This window comes from Bos taurus, chromosome 9 (genome assembly GCF_002263795.3).
Source record: "Bos taurus isolate L1 Dominette 01449 registration number 42190680 breed Hereford chromosome 9, ARS-UCD2.0, whole genome shotgun sequence".
NCBI classification, from domain to species: domain Eukaryota; kingdom Metazoa; phylum Chordata; class Mammalia; order Artiodactyla; family Bovidae; genus Bos; species Bos taurus.
Genome location: NC_037336.1, coordinates 69878740 through 69896797, shown reverse-complemented (window position 1 = coordinate 69896797; position 18058 = coordinate 69878740). Strand labels below are relative to the sequence as shown.

Sequence of the window (18058 nt, the reverse complement as noted above, 5' to 3'; positions counted from 1 at the left end):
AGAAGCAGTGGAGTTTGCAAGAAGAGGTAGGGTATTCCCTTTAAAATTGAATTTAAATTCACATGTCCTGCTCCACCTCTGTCCAAGCTTATATAGTTACTCAATCTTCTTGGACCTTGATTTCCTCACCTACAAAATGGGAACAATATCCCTCACAGGGTTGTTATGAAGTTGAAGCGAGATTGTTTAGGTAAAAGGGCTTTTGTAAATTTAAAATTTCTACATAAACACAAGGCAATATAGCCATAGAGGGTATCCATTTCAGGCACACGGACAGAGCACTAAGAAGCATTCCTGTTAAATTGATCAGACAAAATTGCCATTGTGCATTCTAATGTCAAATTAAACAATGCATTAGTTCACATTTACTTCAAATCTGATGGTGTCAAGAGTTTTAATAGAGTGGCTTTTCTTCCTTAATGGTGTAAGCTCTGACCTAGCAGCTCTGATACCTTTTCAAAAAGTCTTATCCATCTGTCTAGGTTTTAATATACAATTCCCATATGCACAGTTTTTAAAAAACTCACACATAGGGGAATATTTAGAAACTCTTTGGAAAATTTGAACAACTTAGTTTTCAATAGTCTAGAATGTACTGGCTACCAGTTCCCATTTAATTTGAAAATCTGCTTGTCATTCTCATGGTAGCACAGTTTGCATTATAAACCAAATGAAAGAAGAAAGTCAGCCCAAATATATGTAGAGTGTAAAATGTATGTGGCATGATGTTAAGCATAAAATATCATCTTGGCTTTCTGAGAAATAAATAACCTAAAGAAAACATCATGGATACAGGAAATAATAAAATTTTAGTTGTCTCCTGAATATTTACATTCGATATTCTTACATGAAATTTCATTTGTTAAATGTCTCTACCAATTCTGAGCACCTAGGCTAAAAAATGAAGAAGCCAGATTTGACTTTCTCTAAGCTTTCACACAGCTTTAATACTCAGAAATCCCTGCAAAGATAAATGGTGTTAAGTCAAACTGTGATGGAATTTTTAAAAATCAAGGCTCAGCTGGACTTAGTCCTAAGAAGAGCAAGAACCACTGAAAGATAGAAGAGATGGGTACATTTAAAGCTGCCAGACATTTTATAAAAGTACTTTCATAAACATGGTCTCCTTAGGCTAAAAATACTACAAGCAGGTGAGAAACTGAGTACTCAGAGATCAGGGCCATCTCTGAGCCCCCACGGAAGGTAAATAGCAGATGTGGAAGTCACATCTCCAGGCTCCCAGCCAGTTCTTCTGTTGTTGTTGTTGTTGTTTAGTCGCTCAGTAGTGTCTGTCTTTTTGTGACCCCATGCATGGACTGCAGCCTGCCAGGTTCCTCTGTCTCTGGGCTTTCCTAGGCAAGAATACTGAAGTGAGTTCCCATTTCCTGCTCCAGGGGATCTTCCTAACGCAGAGATCCAACTTGAGTCTCCTGCTTAGAAGGCAGATTCTTTACCACTGAACCACCTGGGAAGCCTAGCCAGTTCTCTAAGTCCTACCTAATGATTTTCAAAAAGTATTCCAGGGAGCCCTGAAATTTTGAGAAGGGGCCTCAGGCTTATTGATAGGAGGTGGGAGGACATTTCAAAGCATGAGCTGATGGCTCTGGCTTCATCTGCCCCCACCTTCCCGCTCCCCAGCAAAATCTCTAAGAACACGTTCAAGTATATTCTACATTAGTCTTCTCAAAATATTTATCCTTTCACTTACTCCCATTCTCTGAAATAAATGATCTCATCTAAATTCTATCTTCCTCTTAAACCTATTGATTTCCTTTCCCCAATCACACATTTGAAAAAATGGTTACCCCCATTCTTTTCATTCCTACTCACTTATCACCATTAAGTATCTAGGAGACTCTACCTAAGGGTTGTAAATACTCCAGGTTGCTATGGCAATACACTTGTGTTGCTAACCTATCAGGAAAAGTGTTAGAGAGACACATCTCCATGTAGAAGCATCTGTAATCTCCAGCACCATCTCAGACTAATGCAAGCAGACTAGAAGCTACACAGGATTCTCATTCAAAGAACAGAATAAGTGAGACAAATAGCAAACTGAAGGAAACAGCATATTTAAAAAAAAAAATTCTTTACTTCCCTCACTCCTCTAACCCTCAACTTCATTTACCAGCAAGTAAATGAACAAGCAAACATAAAGCACAGACCACATGGAACGGTCTTGACTACCTTCTGACAAATACCTTTGCATCAGAAAATAGCCTCAGAAAATCAGAGAACTAATTATAAGGAGAGGAAAGCATGAAGGAAATGAATGTCATTTCAATAGTAAACATCCGTGCTTCTTTTCCACCTCTGAACTCCCAGGGAGTACGCCCTCTCTTTAACCTTCATCTTAAGCAAATACAAGGAAATGTAAGCCACGCCAGGGTCCCGGAAGATTTTAGGATAATATTTATTACTATTTTTCCAAAAGCCTCTGGCACACCTTTTTTTCTTTTCTTTTCTTTTTTGTTTTTTTTTGCTGGAATTCATTTACTTGATTGGATTTGAGGCATGTCAGAAAAATCATAAGCCCCTCCCAACCCACGACAAATCGCTCCCTGTCCAGATGTCCTTATACGGCCAGACTACCTATAAATCTGACAGCTCAGTGTATGCATTGCGTACGGGTCTTGGCTCTGAGTCACATTCCCTGGGAGCTTTGATTTCCGCTTTGAGGGCTGGCACAGACTCCCGCTTGCTCTTATAAGAAAATGTCTATGACTGAAAGTTGAAGTGTGCAAGATTCCTTCTTTAAGTACACAAACACTCCAAGTCTGGCCACTTTCCTGTATTCCTGCCAGGTTTTCTCTATGTCTGATACCTGATCAAGTAACTTATCTTTTTTTTAGGGGGGGAAAAAAACAACAACAAAGAACATAAAAGAAGGAATGTAGTACATCCGCAGCTGAACATCTTACAAGCCTTAACCAAACGACCTGTACAAAGGATGCCTGAGTAGACACACGCATACCTTATATAGCTCTGTAAATAGGACTCAGTGGCCATCTCAGTGAATTCCTCATTTTACCAGGGGAAAAAAAATGCTCTCTAAAAAGCACTGGCCAGATAAACACTTGCTTACAAGACAAAATTAGTGCATCTTAACCATTCTGCACACAAATTCAAAGAACTTTTTTCTTCCATTTCTGACCTGCTGTCAGTCAAAAGCCCTGGGATAAGTCAGAGCTGGAAGAAGTTGTAAGAAGCCACTATTTCCACTTTACCGCCCAGGCACACACAAACATTTGCTGAGTCATTTATAATAGTACAAGAATTCAGATTCCACGGCATAAGTGAAGGACAGAGTGTCAGCCTTTCCCTTTGAATTTCCTGACACCAGATGATCTGTATCACAATATAAACATACTTTTGAGTCTGTGAATGTCTTGGGTGTATTCACTCTTTCTCTCTCCCTCTTAAGTCACTCTCTTCATAATCTTTTGTTTTAAATCTTTCAAAAGAGTTTTGATCATAAAGCCCCAATCTAACCTTACATGCAGAGCATGTTTTTCTATTCTGAGATTCCATGTTCTGTATATTTCAATATGCTGTCTTCTCTCAGCCAATATTAAAACTATCCAATTGGAGCTAACTATGACTTCACTTTGACTTTTCACTTTCATGCATTGGAGAAGGAAATGGCAGCCCACTCCAGTGTTCTTGCCTGGAGAATCCCAGGGATGGGGGAGCCTGGTGGGCTGCCGTCTATGGGGTCGCACAGAGTCGGACACAACTGAAGTGACTTAGCATAGCATAGCATGGATTTTTGAGACTTCAAAAGACCACGTGAATTTTACAGTAAAACCAAATTCTTTTTATAATATGACCTGATATTTTTTTAACAGCACAGCAGAACAGGAATATACTTGTTATGTGCTTGTGGCAAAACAGGAAATCAAGGAAGATAAATAAAGCACTAATTCTCTGAAAACTATAATCTAATTATACTTAAACCCTATGAAATAAAATATTCTTATTATTACCACCACTTTATAAGTGAAAACTTAAGAATATGACTCCTACTTGTGACTTCCCTAAAATTTATGAATGGCAGTTCCAAGAATACAACCCAGGTCACCCAACTGGAACCCAGTCTAGCAATTTAGCCCCTCCATGAATGAGTCTCCACTCTGCTGGACATGAAGCTGGTGGTGGTGGTGGCTCTTAGGACCTCTAGAGGATTCAAAAATCCCCAACTGGTTTTCCCAGCTCTCTCACCCTGCAAGCCACGAGAGCTCATGACCTAGGCCGCAGGCCACCTTGGGTGAGGTCCCAGCTTCTCATCCCTACCCTTCCCCATCTACCACACCTTTCCAGCCATTAGTGGTAGATATAATTGGAGGTTTAGGTCTTGAAAGATTTCACTGTGGCTTCCCACATATTTTAGACTTTTAAAATCATCCACAGGGGAAGAAAAAATTGGGGACCAAGTTACCTTTAATACACATGTGGCTATTAACATAACTTGGAATGTTCCTTCTTTAAATAGGAAATTTTAAGGCCTCTTCTCTTTGAGGAATGCTTGGAAAGAACATTAAATAACAATGATGAAAATTCTTCCTCAGCTTCAGAGGCCCCCATCGCTGGCTGGCCATTCACATTGTTGACATGCAACTACACTGTACAACATGTGGATTGCTTAACAAGGTAATTGTGCACAGATGATGCGGTTTGTGCTGAAGTTAGTTATTTTTTTCTTGGCTCTTTTTCAACAGAATAAAATGAAACTTGAAAAAAATGTGGCCTGTTTAAACAGGCTATTTTCAAATTATAATCTATAATGTCCTGAAAGCTTGCTTTTGCATCCTAAATAGACAGGTTAATCTTCAACCTATACACAAAATAATCAATGGCTAAAACGAATCTGCTCATGGGTAACACCAGCATCAAACAATGTGACATTACAATAGGAAAAAATGGCATAGCCCTGGAATCATTCTCTTTCCATAAAATGGAAACTGGAGTTATTAACAAACAAGCAACTAAACTATAGATTCTAAAAGGAAGCACAGTTAATTACCTGACTCCTTAGTGAAGCTAGATAGCAATATTAGGAAAGGGACATATGTTTAGATTTTGTTGGCCATATTTGACATCTGCACAGGAGCGCAGGGAATAAAACCTGTTCCTGCCTTGATCTAATCTAACTCTATTAGGCTTCAGGCTCCTAGGGTAATAAGAAGTAACAATCACTATTCATAGGTGTGTGGAGAGTCACTAAAATATATTATTTACTGACACTCAGTTTACAACCAAATACAATGGTATACAGTGTTCTTGTTATATAATTGGATTTTTTTTTAATACTGCCAGACAAACCAAGTCCAATTCACATTCAAAGATTATAGGTTTTAGTATAAGAAAAATCACTCATTTTTCAAAAACCCATGACTGTGTTTAAAACTCCCTAAGTAAACCCCAAGCTTCATGCTAGTCTCCTCCTGTAAGGTTTTCCTGTCTTCCCATCCCTTTTTACATCCCAACACCCAGGGCTTCTACCTACCCAGCACAGAATCAGTTGTCCTGACATAACAACAGACCGATTTTTCCTGGAAATGTTGATGCCCAATCATCCCTTTTCCCTCTCTATGCACCCAACACTAAAACTGCTACATATTAAGAGAACACGAAGAAAGAGTGTGGAAATCTCTTCCGTAGAACTGCATCCTTACTCAGACCCCTGGCTTTATTCTCTTTCTACTCTGGCCATGGGCACCCACGTTATTTCATGCGACAAATGACCAATTTCCTACATCCCCAGCATATGGAATTCAGAGATTTGCAGGTATGCGTCTGCTTCTTGTGGATTTCAAGCAGTTAAATACAATGAACCCCTCTTGTGCCCTCTGAAGACTTTCAAAGGCAGACAGTCTCTAAAACTAAAAATCATTACCAAAAAATAAAAAGGAAACCCTTTCGAATTTTTCAGAAATCCCTGCTATTAGCCTTTTCTCAGCTATCTCCTACAAAGGATTTAAACAGAAATGAGTGGTATTTTTTTAAAAAGTGGTATAAAAATAATAAAATCACTGCCGATGTGTTTTTAAATGATATAAATCAGGAGTGGTGCGAAGAGGCAAGGAGGGAAAAATCCTATTTGGTGGCTGGAAATACTGAGCCTTTTTTTTTTTTTTTTGGTGAGCTGGAGTGTGCCAGCTTTTTCAGACGGGAGGAATGCTGAGTGTCAAGGGGTCAGAATCAATCCGGTGTGAGTTGATGAGGCAGGAAGGTGGGGAGGAATGCGAGGAATGTCCCTGTTTGTGTAGGACTCCATTCAGCTCATTGGCGAACCGGGGCCGCCCGGAGCGTATAAAAGCCTCGGGCCGCCCGCCCCGGCCTCACACAACAACTCTTCCCCGCTGAGAGGAGGCAGCCAGTGCGACTCCCACCGCCGGCGACCCACCTCCTCCAGTCCGACGGCAGCCGCCCCGGCCGACAGCTCCCGAGACAGCAGCCCGGCGCGCCCCGGCCCACGCCTCCGGCCCAAACCTGCGCCGCCCGCCCGGCCAGCCGCCTCTCGCCGCCCGCCGCCCGCCGGACACAGCGCCCCGACCATGTCAGCCACCGGCCTGGGCCCGGTCCGCTGCGCCTTCGTGCTCCTGCTCGCCCTCTGCAGCCGGGTAAGCACCGGAGACCCCGCGGCGGCCGGCGCCGGGGGGAGGGACGCGAAGGGCGGGAAGGCGGCCAGGCGGCGCCGAGGGGCGTGCGTCGGCTGACCGCCGCCTCCCTCCGCAGCCCGCCTCCAGCCAGGACTGCAGCGCCCCGTGCCAGTGCCCTGCCGGCCCGGCGCCGCGCTGCCCCGCCGGCGTCAGCTTGGTGCTGGACGGCTGCGGCTGCTGCCGCGTGTGCGCCAAGCAGCTGAGCGAATTGTGTACCGAGCGCGACCCCTGCGATCCGCACAAGGGCCTCTTCTGCGACTTCGGCTCCCCGGCCAACCGCAAGATCGGCGTGTGCACCGGTAAGACCTGCAGCCCCCGCCCCCTCCCCACCTCCCCGAGCCCCGAGCCCCGAGCCCCCCCCCGCCAACACTGGGGTCCCGGGTTGGGGGGGCGGGGGGAGGACAGTCGATGACCTCGTCCCTCACACCCACCTTCCCGCTACCGGAAAATAACGCCGCTCGAATTGGGTCCCTTCCTCCCCTTCGGCTGTTTGCAGCCTTACCCCTGGAGCCCAGCTCCTGGCTCCCATCCCCGATGCGCTTCCTGTTGGAGGCTCCAGAATGATGCTTGACCCCTCCTGCATCCACCCCCCCTTTTCCCTTCCTCTCCTTCAGCTAAAGATGGTGCCCCCTGCGTTTTCGGAGGAACTGTGTACCAGAGCGGAGAGTCTTTCCAGAGCAGCTGCAAATACCAGTGCACGTGTCTGGACGGGTCGGTGGGCTGCGTGCCCCTATGCAGCGTGGACGTCCGCCTGCCCAGCCCCGACTGCCCCTTCCCTCGGAGGGTCAAACTGCCCGGGAAATGCTGCGAGGAATGGGTGTGTGATGAGCCCAAGGAGCACACCGTGGTCGGCCCTGCGCTCGCAGGTGAGCTGAGCCTCCAAGTCAGCCTCGTGATTCTCCCCCAGGGGCCGAGTCCTGACTTGGCCGAGGGCAGGGGGAAGTGACTTAGCCTGGCGTCTTACCTTGTGTTTGTGTGCTCTGCTCTCGTAGCTTACCGGCCGGAAGACACGTTTGGCCCAGACCCAACCATGATCCGAGCCAACTGCCTGGTCCAGACCACAGAGTGGAGTGCCTGTTCCAAGACCTGCGGAATGGGCATCTCCACCCGGGTTACCAATGACAACGCATTCTGCAGGCTGGAGAAGCAGAGCCGCCTCTGCATGGTCAGGCCTTGCGAAGCTGACCTGGAGGAGAACATTAAGGTATGGTGTTCTGTTTCTATTGACTCCTGGTCATGGAACAAGAGTGGACTGGCCTACAGCTAGGTCTCTTATCACCCGTGTTACAGAGGCCTGTTATCTCCAAAAATATCATTGAGCTGTTTTACTGGGATGAGACTTTCCCTAATAGAAACCACCAGTTTTCCACTAGAAAATCTTCCACAGCCCTGTTTCATTCAAGACACCCCCAAAGAGGCCATGTCTATTTTTGGAAAACTGACAAATGAGACTCAAACTTTCCCTCCTCAAAATATAAACAGAAGTTAAATGCCCCAGAGACTAGAACACACAGAAGTTGAAGAAAGCCACACCCCTTGCAGAGTCATTGATTTTTCTCTCCTCTCTTGTCTTCCTCAGAAAGGCAAAAAGTGCATCCGGACCCCCAAAATCTCCAAGCCTATCAAGTTTGAGCTTTCTGGCTGCACCAGCATGAAGACATACCGAGCTAAATTCTGCGGAGTGTGCACAGACGGGCGGTGCTGCACCCCCCACAGAACCACCACCCTTCCCGTGGAGTTCAAGTGTCCTGATGGGGAGGTCATGAAGAAGAGCATGATGTTCATCAAGACCTGTGCCTGCCATTACAACTGCCCCGGAGACAATGACATCTTCGAGTCACTGTACTACAGGAAGATGTATGGAGACATGGCCTAAAGCCAGAGACAGTGAGACACGTGAACATTTTAGGCTGTCACTTGAATCGATTCACATCTCATTTTTGTGTACACGTGATTTCAGTGGCACAAGTTATTTAAATCTGTGCTTCTAACTGGGGAAAAGAAAAATTCCCACCAAATTCAAAATACTGTGCCATGTGATATTCAAACGAATAGTCCGTCAACCCCAGACACTGGTTTGAAGAAATTGAGACTTGATCATAGGACTGTATTAGTGCACAGCACCAGCATGTATGCTAGGAGCAGTGGGAGGAGGCCAGTAGAAAGCCTTGTCATCTTTAGGGGTAGTGATGTGACTGCTATTTGGAGTGTCACTGAAAAGGAAAACTTTAGCATGCTCACTGATCTGCCTATAGCTCCAGCAACAGCTCGGATGTGCGTTCTCCAGCCATCATGAGGCTGAGTCAAGTTCGTCTCTAAGTCAGAACAGCAGATTCAGCTATGACATTCTGATTCAAGGACATTGTTCAGGAATCAGAATTCTGTCTATTAGACTGGACAGCTTGTGGCAAGCTAATTTGCCTGTAACAAGCCAGATTTTTTTTTATTGATACTGTAAATATTGTGTGTATATATATATATTTGTACAGTTATCTAAGTTAATTTAAAGTTGTTTGTGCCTTTTTGTTTATGTTTTTAATGCTTTGATATTTCAAGTGTTAGCCTCAATTCTGAACACCATAGGTAGGACGGAAAGCTTGTCTGATAATTCAAAGCATGAAATGGATATTCAAATAGAATTTCTGTGCAGTTGGAGCAACAGTCCATCCAAACAGGTTGTTTGCTGAAGGTGAGGCAGTGATGTCCTTCAAAGTCTGATCTGTAGGTTGGAAACGTGGTAGCCTCACTTTTAACGAACAAATGACCTTTATTAAAAATGAGTAGCTCTGTATAGCTGATTGGTTTTTCCACCTGGAAGCATTTGTCTCTACTTTGACTATGACTGTTTTTTGGACAGTTTATTTGTTGAGAGTGTGACCAAAAGTTACATGTTTGCACCTTTCTAGTTGAAAATAAAGTATATATTTTTTCTATAAAGGGCTTGGTTTTTCATTTATTAAATGGGAAGTTTTTGTCTTAAAACTATGCACTTATAATTTTCTAAATATCTTTTTCTCATCTATTCTTATCAATTGGTTGATCCCTTCAATAGGATTTTTACATAAACATATTTCACAATGAATCAGGTGTCACAAATTTACAGGCATACACACTGTTGAGCACACAGGCATTTTTCATTATTTTCACTGCTGCTGCTGCTGCTAAGGTGCTTCAGTCGTGTCCGACTCTGCGACCCCATAGACGGCAGCCCACCAGGCTCCCCCGTCCCTGGGATTCTCCAGGCAAGAACACCGGAGTGGGTTGCCATTTCCTTCTCCAATACATGAAAGAGAAAAGTGAAAGTAAAGCTGCTCAGTCCTGTCCGGCTCTTAGCGACCCTGTGGACTGCAGCCTACCAGGCTCCTCCGTCCATGGGATTTTTCCAGGTAAGAGTACTGGAGTGGAGTGCCATTGCCTTCTCCATTATCTTCACAGTACTTTATAAATACTTCAGTTCTCTTCAGATTATATGTTTTTACCAATCTCTGTTTTATTATCCTCGGTTCTGTTTATATTTAATATATCTCTGCTGTTGTAGGCATTTAATTTCCAACCCATCATCATAAACTAGCCTACATGTGCCTTAGACATAGAAGATTTTTAACTATTTTTTTGAATTTGTATGCTTTACTGTAGATCTATTTCTGAGCTTCAGTATCTTACTATTAAATCTGTAAAAATTATGTTTTTATTATTTTGCATAATTCTGCTTTCAGCTACCATGATAACCAATCACAAATAGATGATGGCATAAGTACGAAAAGAACGATAAGCCAACCTTCCATTCATTTGTATTATAGAAATTTGCCTTAAAACCAACTCCCATTTCCCCAAGTTTTCACTATATCAGATCTCAAGATCAATAGTAGTTTGACAAAATGAAATTGTTCAAGAAGACCTACATGGAAGTGATCATTGGATCTCTCCAGGTCTCCACTGAAAAATCAACTAACATAAGTGGCAAACAAAAGGAATACTCCAGGGACAACTGGAAGCCCATTTTTTCTAGATAAGAATAGCTGTGGATTCTAGGGAAAAAAATAGTTGCAGACAGACTAAGCCATCACAAGGTAATTAGCAATGCTGTAGTGCCTGTGTCATTCCAAGAGACAAAAATACATCCAAAAAAAAAAAAGGCTAGTTCTACAAACAGAGCCCATGCCACAAACCAAAGGGAAAACTTCCCGTGTTCAAAATGTGAAAAGTATTTCTGGCCAAAACATTGGACTTTTAGAATACACCCACATACGTATATAGCAACCCCGCCAGTAGCTGTGCCCCACTTCCCCAAATAAATCCACATGCAAACACACACACACGCAACACAAACACAGAGCGCATTGTTTGGTTTACATTTCCTTTCTGTCAGTTGACTCCTAGCTGCAAAGATGAAGGGCCATGGTAAATGAACCTGACTGTTTTAAAAGGAATTTGAGAATTCTGGGAAGACAGAAGTAATAATGGAAGCATAGATTTTAAGATTTTCCAAATTTCCACATAAAAACAGAAATTAGATTGCGAAATCAAAACACCATGAGACATATAACAAAATTAGTTGGCAAAACATCCTTTGTACCCTAAGATATGTGTTGGGGGAAATCATCAACTACATGACTTTTATTATGTCAGAATAAAATGTGAGAAAAAGCAAAGGAGTACAACAGGGTGTTTGATGCATCTGAGAAGAGGAGAGCTTCAAAACAGCCAGCAGTGAAATATAGATCAATCTGAGGATACCTTGTGAAACTGGTAAGAGTTTTGTTTTGCCCACTCCAATAAAAGTTACAAACCAAGCCTGGCTCCCAAGGGAGGACTCCACATTCTTAGGAGTAAAATCAAAATTAAGTCAGAAACAACAAAAACATTCTGAAAGAAGGGTCCGGATAAAAAGCAGAAGAAAACAAGTTCAAAAGCTCAAGAAGCAGATGGCCATATTTTTAACACAGGAAAACAATAAAAGAGAGAACTCTGTGTAGTTAGAAAAGCTATTTAAACCAAGCTGTCTTCCTAAATAAAGTTCAGGAAAAATAATTTTGCATAAAAAATAGAAAACCAAAATCATCACAGCCAAATCTGTATGAAGATATTATATGAAAAAATAATAATAGGGGATAGAATAGCATTTCTACAGATAAAAGGAGATTGCCAGAAATACATGTCCAGAAAACATGCCAAAACTATAATCTACTGTTTCAACAGAACATTAAGAAAATAACACTAGACATAAATAATTAAAAGGAAATGACTAATGACATTAAATAGCAATATAAATGATTTGTAAAACTTGGAAATAATTTCAAGAAGAAATTAGAAAGTAAAGAAATGTTAGAAAACTATATGGGACACAAGGGTGAACAAACACAACAGATAATTCCTTAAGAAGAGAAGTTGATGAGAAGGAGGAAAATTTTTTTAAATAAAAAATTTAAAAGTTTCAGAAGTGATAAATATTATAGATAGGCAAGGAAGGTCCAACATATGGATAGTAGGAATTCCTGATGAAGAAAAAACCCAAAAACTATAAATAAAGAAAACTGAAATAAAAAGTGATTTGAAAGTGATACAGGAAGATACTAATAAAATTACCCAACATTGAGACATATTCTAGTAAAATTGATGGAATATAAAGAAAAAGAAAAAATTGTTAGAACATCTAGGCAAAAAGAACATGAACCTTGTAAGTAAAAGAAAAGTAATTCATCATTCTGATAATGACTGCAACACTTCATATCAGAAAAATTACAATAACTTATTTAAGGTACTGAAGGAAAGAAAATGTGAGCCAAAGAATTTTTATCCTTCAAAACTGATACTGAAGAAGAAAGTGAAAGTGAAGTCCCTCAGTCGTGTCCTACTCTTTGCGACCCCATGGACTGTAGCCCACCAGGCTCCTTCATCCATGGGATTCTCCAGGCAAGAGTACTGGAGTGGATTGCCATTTCCTTCTCCAGGGGATCTTCCTGACCCAGGGATCTGAACCCAGGTCTCCCGCATTGTGGGCAGACGCTTTAACCTCTGAGCCACCAACACTACAGTTCTTCTTTCTTCTGAAGAAGAAAGGACACAGACAAATCATTAAAACCATATAATATCTCAGGACATATTATTCTTATGAACCTTTTCTAAAGAGCCTACTAGACAAGAAGCTCAAAAAGCAAAAATGTCTGAGAAATGATAACATTAAGGACTGGTGGTGGCCATTAAATATAGCTTATCTTTAGAAGAAAGACTAAATAAAGATGAAAGAGGAGGAAGTACAGTATACAGCAGCCATATACTCTGACAGTGTAGAGTGTAACCATAAAGGTTTGGGGAGAGAATAAAAGTAGCATATGACACACACTCACCAACACATACACACACACACACACACACACACACACACACACACACACACACAACTACTTTTTTGGTGGTAGGGTCTTCCCCACTAGTGGTAAAGAACCCACCTGCCAATGTAGGAAACATAAGACACTCAGGTTCAATCCCTGAGTCAGGAAGATTCTCTAGAGGAGGGCACAGTAACCCACTCTAGTGTTCTTGTCTGGATAATCCCCTAGACAGAGAAGACTGGCAGGCTACAGTCCATAGCATCGCAGAGTCCGAAACAACTGAAGCAACTGAGCACACACGCATGCATGCACACATGCACGCTCTCATTGGTTGAAGTGGCGATGGTATTGCTATTCTGAGACTATGGAGTGTATAATGCAGGTTAAAGAAAATTAACCACTATCAGTTCAGTTCAGTCGCTGAGTCGTATCCGACTCTTTGCGACCCCATGAATCGCAGCACGCCAAGCCTCCCTGTCCATCATCAACTCCCGGAGTTCACTCAGACTCACATCCATCGAGTCAGTGATGCCATTCAGCCATCTCATCCTCTGACGTCCCCTTCTCCTCCTGCCCCCAATCCCTCCCAGCATCAGAGTCTTTTCCAATGAGTCAACTCTTCGCATGAGGTGGCCAAAGTACTGGAGTTTCAGCTTTAGCATCATTCCTTCCAAAGAAATCCCAGGGCTGATCTCCTTCAGAATGGACTGGTTGGATCTCCCTGCAGTCCAAGGGACTCTCAAGAGTCTTCTCCAACACCACAGTTCAAAAGCATCAATTCTTCGGTGCTCAGCCTTCTTCACAGTCCAACTCTCACATCCATACATGAACACAGGAAAAACCATAGCCTTGACTAGATGAACCTTTGTTGGCAAAGTACTGTCTCTGCTTTTGAATATGCTATCTATAGACATTCTAATACTATCCTTAGCAGTGGTGAATACTGGGATTCTTAGTGAGAAAGTCAGAAAATACAGATTTAATATAAAACTGGTTAAGTTCCTATGGCTGTTTCATGTTGATGCTTGGTAGAAACCAATTCAATAATGTAAAGCAATTATCCTTCAATTAAATTTTTTTTAAGTGGTTAAGTTAGATTCTGTAGTCCTGAATTTGGATTAGAAATATCAGCATAAACTTATGATGCATTTTATCTTTTAAAACATACACACAAGGCTTCCCTGGTGGCTCAGTGATAAAGAATCTGCCTGCCAATGCAGGAGACATGGGTTCGATCCCGGATCCAGGAAGATGCCACATGCTGCAGAGCAGCTAAGCCCACTGTGTACCACAGTAATTGAGCCTGTGCTCTGAAGTCCAGGAGCCACAACTATGAGCCTACATGCCACAACTACTGAAGCACATATACCCTAGAGCCCATGTTTCACAAGAGAAACCACTGCAATAAGAAGTCTGTGCACTGCAACTAGAAAGGATCCCCCCTCACCACAACTAGAGAAAAGCCCATGCAACAGCGAAGACCTGGCATAGCCAAAAATAAATGAATACATAAAATCATTTTTAAAAAGCACACACAATTATATATATATGTATATATACATATACATTTTGCTACATCTGCTCACTGGATAAACTACAATGAGAACTCAAAAACAATGAGCATCCCTAGGCCCAAATTGTACCCTTGTAATGTTACTTTCCACTAAAACAACCAGAGCTTCTTGGAGAACAGCTGATTCCAGGACTGGAGCAAGAAATGTGTAAGTTAAAAACAATTATGCAGGGAATACCTTTATATATTAGATAATAATGAAGTTCACAAGGACGATTAAGAACGTATTGAAAGGATTCAAGACACAAACTGAAGAGACTCCTACTAAAGATGAGGCAATTTGAGCTTCTTAGGACAATAAAAATCACTGTGTATTAAGCCTATCATCTATACTTAAATTCATTACCTCATTATGACAATTAAAGAAAAAAAACCCAATTGGTCATCTGATGATCATAAGGAATCTATTCATTATACACTAAACATAATATTTTCCAAAGCCTTTGACTGTGTGGATCACAATAAACTGTGGAAAATTCTGAAAGAGATGAGAATACCAGACCACCTGACCTGCCTCTTGAGAAACCTGTATGCAGGTCAGGAAGCAACAGTTAGAACTGGACATGGAACAGACTGGTTCCAAATAGGAAAAGGAGTACATCAAGGGTGTATATTGTCACCCTGCTTATTTAACTTCTATGCAGAGTACATCATGAGAAACGATGGGCTGGGGGAAACACAAGCTGGAATCAAGATTGCCAGGAGAAATATCAATAACCTCAGATACGCAGATGACAGCACTGTTATGGCAGAAAGTGAAGAAGATCTAAAGAGCCTCTTGATGAAAGTGAAAGAGGAGACTGAAAAGCTTGGCTTAAAGCTCAACATTCAGAAAACTAAGATCATGGCATCCGGTCCCATCACTTCATGGGAAATAGATGGGGAAACAGTGGAAACAGTGGCTGACTTTATTTTTCTGGGTTCCAAAATCACTGCAGATGGGTATTGCAGCCATGAAATTAAAAGACGCTTACTCCTTGGAAGGAAAGTTATGACCAACCTAGACAGCATATTAAAAAGCAGAGACATTACTTTGTCAACAAAGGTCTGTCTAGTTAAGGCTATGATTTTTCCAGTAGTCATGTATGGATGTGAGATTTGGAGTATAAAGAAAGCCGAGTGCCTAAGAATTGATGCTTTTGAACTATGGTGTTGGAGAAGACTCTTGAGAGTCCCTTGGACTGCAAGGAGATCCAACCAGTCTATCCTAACGGAGATCAGTCCTGGGTGTTCACTGGAAGGACTGATGTTGAAGCTGAAACTCCAATACTTTGGCCACCTGATGCAAAGAGCTGACTCATTTGAAAAGACCCTGATGCTGGGAAAGATTGAGGGCAGGAGGAGAAGGGGACGACAGAGGATAAGATGGTTGGATGGCATCACCAATTCATTGGACATGGATTTGGGTGGACTCTGGGAGTTGGTGATGGACAGGGAGGCCTGGCGTGCTGCAGTTCATGGGGTCGCAAAGAGTTGTACACTACTGAGTGACTGAACTGAACTGAATGTTTCCATGATGACTTCTGTGTCATATCCTTGTTCTCCATAACCAACAGTGCCTCAGAAGAGATTGGTCCAATCTGTACCAACCCCAGACATAATCCATTGCCTTCTCCGAGACATAATCCATAGATGACTTTTAAAAGAAATTAATCTCTTCATAGTATTCATCATATGATAATCAATTTAAAACAATTTCATATTCTTTTAAAATAATTTTCTGTAATTTTCCAAATTTCCAGAAATGAACATGCAATATTTTATAATCAGAAAAAGAGTTTAAAAACAAATCTTTTAACTCCTCAATAAAAAAAAAAAAGTAGCAAAGGATATGCCAAAGTGTTCAAGTTTTTCATAATTTCAAATTTAGATAAACAGCTCACAATATATAAATGGATGACTAAATATCCTATGATAAACCATAATGGAAAAGAATATAAAAAAGAATGTATGTATATATATAACTCAATCACTTTGCTGTACAACAGGAATTAATATATTATAGTAAATCAAGTATACTTCTGTTAAAAAAAAAAAAAAAAAAACAGATAACTAAGCCATTCAAGTCACTATTCCTTAATTTTCCAAGTGCTTAGGAGCATGTGCAACACACATAGAGACTCTACAGAATTCATGTTTTCATGTAAATTCAATGTATATTCTTACCTCATTTTCCAATTCCATAAATAAATTCATGGAAGATTTTTCTTCTATAAATTTACAATAGCTATATTTTATCTCATGAATCATACTGATTATATATAGACTGTTGCTAAGACTAAAAATAAGGTAAACATAAAATATTTTCTTAAAATACTGTCAGATTCCAAATCTAAATACAGGATACAAAGCAATAGACATAGAGACTCTCTTCTACATTGTTGTTGTTCAGTTGCTAGACTTTTTGTGTCCGACTCTTTGTGACCCCAAGGACTGCAGCATGCCAGACTTCTCTGTCCTTCACTAGCTCCCAGAGTTTACTCAAACTCATGTCCATTGAGTTGGTGATGCCATCCAACCATCTCATTCTCTGTCACCCCCTTCTCTTCCTGCCCTCAATCTTTCCCAGCATCAGGGTCTTTTCCAGTGAGTCAGCTCTGCATCAGGGGGACAAAGTATTGGAGCTTCAGCTTCAGCATCAGTCCTTCCAATGACTATTTGGGTTGATTTCCTTTGGATTGAGTGGTTTGATCTCCTTTGATATTTAAAAGACAAATAAAAATTAGTAAGAAATATGAAATATCATCTATCAATTAGAATTTATGTCTCAAGAAGGTAAAATAAATTAACACTTGCATTAGGTTAACAAATTCTAATACAATCTTTGTCAGCACTGTTAATAGTGTAACTTAGATAAGCATAATGACATTAAAAAACTGTCTGGTAGAATCTGCTAAACCTAAACATTTTACATAGAAAACTTTTACTCCTAGGTATAGATCAAAAGAATGAGCAATACATGCATGCAAAATTCTGAAAGCAGTTTTATCCATCCCTAAAGCTGAAAACGATCCAAACACGAGAATGGGTAGAATATAGAATATTCATGCAATAGACTAGTATATATCAATAAAAAAGAACTGCTGATATTATACTAAATGAAAGAGGCCAATACATACAAATCACATACACTGCATGTTTCTACTTACAATGACATTGAATAATAGGCAAAACTAATCAACAGTGATGGATTTCAGAATAGTGGTCATTTTGGAGGTGGAAGCATAAGAAAACTTCACATACATTTTTTATATGTACATGATATCTCAATTGAAAAATTTAAAAATAAGTAAATGGATTTAGGCAATTTTTTTAAAAGAATGCTACCAAGACATTAAAAGGGGTTATCTGGGGGTTATTTTTTCCATCTTCGTAATATTTTAGACTTTCCAAATTGTCTACAAAAAACAGTCATCACTATATTGCAGGGGGAAAAGCCTTCCTTTTAATATTTCAGATAATGAGCTCCTGAAAGATAATGTATAGTGCAT

The 18058-nt window shown here is 41.1% G+C and overlaps 1 protein-coding gene across 1 annotated transcript; it reads left to right on the top strand.

Annotated features, from left to right (window-relative positions):
• Positions 1-6363: 6363 nt before the first annotated feature.
• CCN2 (cellular communication network factor 2) lies at positions 6364-9599 on the top strand (the record flags this gene model as incomplete). Its single annotated transcript, NM_174030.2, is given in 5 exon segments — positions 6364-6623; positions 6739-6961; positions 7277-7528; positions 7655-7866; positions 8242-9599. Coding segments are annotated over 5 exon segments (1050 nt in total). The 3' UTR covers positions 8539-9599.
• Between the last annotated feature and the right edge of the window lie 8459 nt (positions 9600-18058).